This window comes from Macrobrachium nipponense, chromosome 21 (assembly GCF_015104395.2).
Source record: "Macrobrachium nipponense isolate FS-2020 chromosome 21, ASM1510439v2, whole genome shotgun sequence".
NCBI classification, from domain to species: Eukaryota; Metazoa; Arthropoda; class Malacostraca; order Decapoda; family Palaemonidae; genus Macrobrachium; species Macrobrachium nipponense.
In genome coordinates this window covers 3,499,646-3,506,988 of record NC_087212.1, presented here as the reverse complement: position 1 = coordinate 3,506,988, position 7,343 = coordinate 3,499,646, and the positions used below count along the sequence as shown (strand labels likewise).

General features: G+C 38.9%; 1 protein-coding gene across 1 annotated transcript; it reads right to left on the bottom strand.

The window, feature by feature from the left end:
* Positions 1 to 4,165: 4,165 nt before the first annotated feature.
* LOC135197718 (cuticle protein AM1239-like) lies at positions 4,166 to 5,641 on the bottom strand. Its single transcript, XM_064224762.1, has 3 exons — positions 5,546 to 5,641; positions 4,827 to 5,095; positions 4,166 to 4,702 (listed from the first exon to the last, which is right to left on the bottom strand). The coding sequence occupies exons 1-3, from the start codon at positions 5,552 to 5,554 to the stop codon at positions 4,480 to 4,482; spliced, it is 501 nt and encodes a 166-aa protein (XP_064080832.1). The 5' UTR covers positions 5,555 to 5,641; the 3' UTR covers positions 4,166 to 4,479.
* Positions 5,642 to 7,343: the final 1,702 nt, after the last annotated feature.

The following is a 7,343-nucleotide window of genomic DNA, read 5'->3' as shown; positions in this document are numbered from 1 at the left end:
AGATGGCCAATATTCAATACTTTGCCTGATCTTCCTGTGCTTTTTATTGTTGGTCAGATGGGGAGACGACCAACGTGCTTGCCATTTATTTTTAACATATGAACGAATAGTCCATTTCATGGCAGTAGAAGGAATATGGTGGAAGAGAATGTCTTCTTTAGTAATGACATCTCTTGCTTCATGGTCAGCAAGTTCGTTACCAGCAATACCTACATGGGCAGGAAGCCGGTAAAAATGGACAGATTTGAATTTGGAATTAAGCCTATATAACTATTCTTGAATACGTTGAACAATTGGATGTTTAGGGTTATATTGCTTAATGGCCATGAGTGCACTATAAGAATCTGAGTATATGGTGGAATTATTACCCTGTAGAGTAGAAACAATCTCAAGAGATTTGGCTAATGCAGTTAATTCAGCTGTAAAAATGGAGGCATTATTTGAAGGTCTGCCCACATACGAGTTATTACAATGAACAACAGCACAACCAACACCACTTGATGTCTTTAATCCATTAGTGAGTAGTTTAACAGAACCCGAATGCATTTGGTCATGATCAAGAAAAGAAGCCTTCACTTCTTGGACATTAACAGATTTTTTAACCACAGCTTTTTGACAGACCAATGGTTCTGGGGTCAACCAAGGAGGCAACTTGGAGCAATGTATTGCCTTAATTTTTTGGTCTTTAATAGACACACTGTCAACTGCAGCATCAATTCTCACATGAAAAGGCTTGGATGCTCTAGCATTTGCAAACTGCCGTGGATCGTTTTGGTTAAGAATAGATACTGCAGGGTTTTCTGGGGAACCTCTTAATTTGAACATATACCGCAGTCCCAGTTCTTCTCGACGTAAGTCTAGAGGGACTTTTCTGTGTCGGCATATAAGCTTTCAACTGGAGATGTTTTAAATGCAACAGAGCATATTCTCAGACCAGCATGATGAACTACATCCAACTCCTTAAGTTTGTTTGCACTTGCTGAACAGTAGACTTGGCAACCATACTCAAGCTTTGATTTACAATAAGAGTCATATAACCGTAAAAGTGACCTCTTATCAGCACCCCAATTAAAACGTGAAAGTACTTTTATAATGTAAAGGGACTTCTTCACCTTAATTTTCAAGGAGTCCATATGACTACCCCATGTTAGTTTCTTATCAAAAATCATCCCTAAAAACTTCACCTCCTCCTCATATGGTATTAGTGTGTCTTTCAGCTTAATATTTGGGGTGGTTTCCTTTCGAGTACATCTAGTAAAACGAACTGCCACAGTTTTGTTAGGGGAGAATTGAACGCCATTGTCATCAGTCCAATTGCTGATTGCATAAACTGACTTTTGCAGGACATTACAAGCTGCAATAGTATCATAACTAGTGACATAAATAGCAAGGTCATCCACAAACAAAGATGTAATTGCTGGAGGAGACACATTCAACAATGCTATTTATAGCCACAGTAAATAAGGTGACACTCAACACACTGCCTTGTGGGACACCCTCCTCCGGCTCAAAAGCATTAGACAATATGGATTTAACCCTTAATTCTGAAGGGTCCATATCCTTTTAAATACCTCATGAAAGATAAATATTGGAAAATTTGAGTATTACCTTAGTCTATAATAAAAATTTAATAGAGTTCTTCCCATTACGAATTATTCTGTACATGAATAACTGAAAACTTTAAACTGTTATGTCTCTAATATTTTAAATTTAAGATTCCAGGACAAAAGGGCTAATGAAGTGAATGAAATTGCGAAGTGGAGAATAATTATGCTACGTTCCAGATATCAACTGTTATGATAACCTGATACTAACTGTTATTCGAAATATATTACGACAGTGAGAAAAGCAGACTGTGATTTTTAGTGTGATACATTCGTCGCGAATAAAAAAAAAAATTGAAAAACGTTTAGTATACAAATTTAATAATTAACGATTTTGGAAACAAAAAGGTCATCTGCATTGGCTGAATGATTGAATAAACGTAGCCTGGAGCTGCAATATTTGTTTTTGGATATGGCTAATAGATAATTAAGGATATCCAATTAACAATCGCTGATAACAATATGGCAATCAGCGCTGACCCTAAGGAACTCCTCCTAGACAAGAGAAATCAGGCTAAGAAAACCTGAATGATTAATGACAATTTCCTTGTCAGTCATTATGAGATTATAGAATATAGAATTTAGGCCAAAGGCCAAGCGCTGGGACCTATTAGGTCATTCAACGCTGGAAGGAAAATTGAGAGTAAAAAGGTCTTAAAGGTGTATAAAAGGAGGAAAACCTCACAGTTGCAAAATGAAACAATTATTAGTAGAGTGTGGAAACAAAGATGGAAGAAAGAATAGGAAATCCACCACGAGTTCTTTTTAGAATACCATGTACGACTTCAAGGTCATATGACCTCTTGAGGGCAAGGGAACGTGGTCATATGATGCTGCTTGAATTCAAATACTTTATAACAGGAATCATTGAGATAGGATTGATAAATCTGTACTTATACCCATTTAGTGGAAACCACATTGGAAAGGCGATAAAATACCCTTCTTATCAAATAGCACACAAGCTTTGCTCTCCCAATCTACTTCATAATCTCAGACTAAAAAGACATCGATGCAGCTGAGCGGAAAACTAAGGCTAAAATGTCTTCATTCAGCTTCAAAGGGCTACCACGAAATCAAGTGCCAATGTTACTGGACAGCGTATAGGACGTCTTGTCCTGTCAATAATTCTTATTAAGAAAAGATTATGTGTTCTTCATCTTCCTGGTTTTTGTTGCAAATGAAATTCCATCATGGTACTCGGCTCTGTCATTGCAATCTAACATTGCAGAATCATTTCTCTCTTAGCGAAGAGAAGATTGCTACGATTTTGTTTTATTAGCTGAGATAACTAAGGTTATTTACTCATCTCCAAATCTACACATACATCTTAGTGAAGCTTCTAGTTTAGTTGTATATAAATAAAGACATAATCCAGACACGATCATATAACAAAGTTTCGTTGAGAGAGAGAGAGAGAGAGAGAGAGAGAGAGAGAGAGAGAGAGAGAGAGAATTGTCACTATCTACATTTAGCCCTTTTACAGAGCAAAAATAAAACATTTCGCACACCAGATAGCTGTCCGCTGGTCTGAAATCCTCATTATCAGTCCTTGTTTATGACAGGGGCAGGTGTGAATACATTCAAATCTCCAAGAGGCAATATATATATAATATATATATAATATATATATATATATATATATATATATATATATATATATATATATCTTACCCTCTTCCTCTTACCTTAGTTTTAACGAGTCTCAGCAAATCACTGAGCAAGATTTGATCTTCCAAATATTCTCCACTGCAGGTTAATATAATTCTCAATACCGCAGTTTTCTAGTTTATTTTTTCATAACTCGTCCGGTTATTCCGAAACCCACTGTTTAAGTAAGCAAATATTTATTATCATTTCAAGACCTAAATTACTAAGGGATTTGGACGGCGATGTCCATTATCCCATATTGTAAAAAATTACAACTATCCAAGCGAATGAAGACGACCAGGATCAGTAAGTACCTTTCTGGCATTACCTCATATCTGCAACAGGGAACTTCCTATTAATTCTGACAATGCAACGGTTCTTTCTCCCTTTCCTGTCTCTTCATCTCCAATTTCCAAGACGCCCAGCCTGGGTGGAGACCCAGAAGAAATTAAGACTTCAAATGGCATAACAGACGAAAGGTTGACAACCCTAAACTGACGCTTTCTATACTTTTATTTTCTGCTCCTGCGTTGACAACAGATGCACGTCTAAAATGACCAAGTGGCTCAGCTAAGCATACTAATGCCTTTCAAGCATCACTGCTTTCACCCATTTACAGTTACTGTACTAAAACACTTCTAATAGAGAAAAAAATTTATATAGAAAACAAATCCGAATTCAACATTGCTGCAGACTTCATATTATTTCTTCGAAGCTGAATAGGGCAAGAGAATATTTTAAAACTATGTATTAGGTCATCACCCGAGTTCAGTTTTTCTTCAACAAACACGGTTCATTACGTCTCAACAAAAAGAATAGACAAATAAATACACCTACTCCAATCTCTAAATATGCAATCTGAGGAGAGTCTTGAATCATAAGTTTCATAGAAGGAATGACAGAGAAAGTGATCATTTTAGTATAAACTTTTATTCAAAAATGAACGTAAATATCAACAGTAATGATACAAAAGCATATGGTACATGAAGAGAACATCAGGGTCAAAAGGGAATATCGTTTTGTTGTTGTTGTTTTTCGGTGAAACTGATTTCCTCCAGCGAAGATTTTCCTGGAACATCCAAACCATCCAAGAACCAGAACGTATTCCAGGATGAAGACGAGACTCCTAATCATCCATCCTTGAAGGAAACTATCCACTGGAGGAAACAGATTCCTTGAGGGTCATCCTGCTGTCTAAAAGACTCGAGAAACGTAAAAGCTGAAAGGCTTAAAAGCTGTAGCCCTGACTAGGAGCTGGAGGTGGAGCACTGTACTGTGGACGGGCTCCTCCCGCAGCTTCAGCAGCGGCCTGCTGAGCAGCGAATTCGATCTGGGCGATGGCGTGGGCTGGGAGAGGGTGGGGAGTGGGCAGGAGGTCAGACTCGACGCGGTACCCACTGCCATCAGCTACGAAGTTGAAGACTCCCGGGGTGCCGTCGGGGAAGGTGAAGCTGGAATGATAAAAGGAAAAATAAATATCTAAGTATTGTCTTCATCAGAAGCCATTTTTTATTTATTCAAGGTAATATATTCAGTATATCTAACTGGAAGCACTGAATAAATAGTTGTCCTTACCTCCAGCCTCCCTGGGCAGCCACTGCTCCTTCGGGCCCCTGAGGGGCGCCTTGTTCATGACGGCTGATGCCATCCCCAGTTTCGAAGTTGAAGTTGTAGACCCCAGCAGCATCAGGTCCCTCGCGAACGTCGACGAGAATAGGAACCACGGGGCCCGAGGGACCACCCCCACCACCAGGTGCGTTGTAGGACGGAGAGGGATTAGCGGGGGCGCCGTACCCCTGAGGGGCGGCATTCACAGCACCCAACAGCAAGCAAAGCAACAGTTTCTTGGAAGATACAAGGAGAGGAATTCCGCTCACAAAATTAATGTTTTCATGCTGAACATCTGCAGACCTATGTGCTTGAACACTTGGCAACATACGAAATTATGTTTATTCACATCGCTAAGTTACAGAAGGTGTTTATTCTATTTTTCAGAATATTATACTGTAGATGAGTACCATAGTATACTGTACAATATACGGAAACACTACAGGACGATAGTCTGGCAAAAAAAAAATGTATACATACAACGTTCAGAAATAAAAGGCAGGGCCTCTATTCAACTACATTAATTATGATTGATAAAACGAACAGAGACAAACAGAAAAGCAGCATCAAAAATTAACACACACGGCAGAGATAGACATTGCTATCCTCATTCTGAGATGATTCCTAAATATTCATATATATTACTTTTATGACGTGAAAAGACGAGCTACTATCCCGTCGCTTACCGAGACCATGTTGGAGGAGAAGTCCAGAGAAGACTGAATGATAAAACCCAAAAGAAGGTGATATTTATATACAGTTCATGGCACCCTCTTTCCCCCACCCCCCTTGTAAGCCATACCTTTCCTAGTCCCTAAACCCTCCCCCCGGCCCTTACCTCAAAGCTCCACTGAGTAGGAGAAGGGGCCTTCTTGCCCCTGTCACTACCACCTTAAGCCTAATCTAAATACGGCCTCTCTCTCTCTCTCTCTCTCTCTCTCTCTCTCTCTTGCTTATTCCTTTTTAGCAATCTTTCCCCGCCATGATCTAATTCAAGTCCCAGTGCCTGTGCCAAAACCCATTCACCAGTCTGTACACCCCCGCCCATCTTCCCTCCACCCTCCCATAATTCCTTCACAACTAACCAACCACCCTCCCCCACACACCAATTATGGCTGGTCACCAAGGAGGCTTTCACAATTAGCAATATGTGGTAGGAATATTCAAGAGCAAAAGGATCTCTCTCTCTCTCTCTCTCTCTCTCTCTCTCTCAGGAACTTTTAAACAATATTCAGTTATAAAAAAAGATATAATGTAGCTTCTCATTTATTCAACAATGAAGATCTAAACGTTGTTCTCTCTCTCTCTCCTCTCCTCTCTCTCTCTCTCTCTCCTCTATCTCTCTCTTCTCTCTCAGGAACTTTTTAACAATATTCAGTAATAATAAAAGTTACAAAATAGCGTCTTCTCATGTATTTAACAATGAGGATATAAACCCTGTTCTCTCTCTCTCTCTCTCTCTCTCTCTCTCTCTCTCTCTCTCTCTCTCTCTCTCTCAACAATATCCAAGCATATCAAAGTCAAAAGCTATCTCAAGTCTTCTCCCTCGACTGTTTAACAATGAGGATCTACAAGCTCTCTCTCTCTCTCTCTCTCTCTCTCTCTCTCTCTCTCTCTCTCTCTCTCTCTAAATATCCAGGCACAGAAAAGACAAAAGCCATCATCATCATCATCATCATCTTCTTCTTCTTCTCCCTCCTTTGTTTAAACAATGAAGATCTCAAATCTGTTCTTTCATTTGTTTGGTGAAACGTACGACAACCGAGACTGAAGCTTCATATGCATGAGAAGCGACACACAATGATTCAATTCTCAGTGTTCGTGAGCATATTCTCTCGAGGGAACAAATGCTTAATTCTTATCTGCTCAGATCATCTTTCCCGCTGTTGTAATAATGTCAACGTCATTTGGCACAGTTTTCTTAATAGTTATTGTTTCTGTTGTTCAGGATTACTAAAGAAACATATAAACATTTGTACAATTACCCAAACATTTTTTAAAAATATCATTCTGAGAGAACACAGGCGAAAACACTTTAACATTTCTCACTCAAATCACGACACAATACTCCTAAGAGAATAAGTTAATAGACCTTTCTGCCTATAAAAGCTGACTTTTATTCTGCTGATATCTTAATATTACTTTTCTATCCGATGCACTTCCCAGAAAAACTGGGATTTTGCAAGAGAAGACCAAGCAAAATATGATAAAACGCCGTGAATATTTTTGAACCAGTATGGATATATAATTTTGTACTTCAAACGCTTTTTTGATTTACCACCTTTTCCCACATTTTGTCTCTCACCTGGCTGATTTCCCTCTGTAGCCCTCTTGGGTTAATGGTCTGTTGACTGTCCATAAGGGTTTTTAGATGAAGATTTAAAGAAAGACAGAAAGAAAAGTGTGCAAGTTATATCAAGGACCAAGCATCTTTTGGTCACTGCATCCCAGACCATCCAAGATTGGAAGTTGTAAAATATATCT

Coding starts and splice junctions, on each gene's coding strand:
- LOC135197718 (XM_064224762.1), bottom strand. Junction 4,703..4,826: donor GCTGCCCAGGGAGGCTGGAG/GTAAGGACAACT, acceptor TTATCATTCCAG/CTTCACCTTCCCCGACGGCA.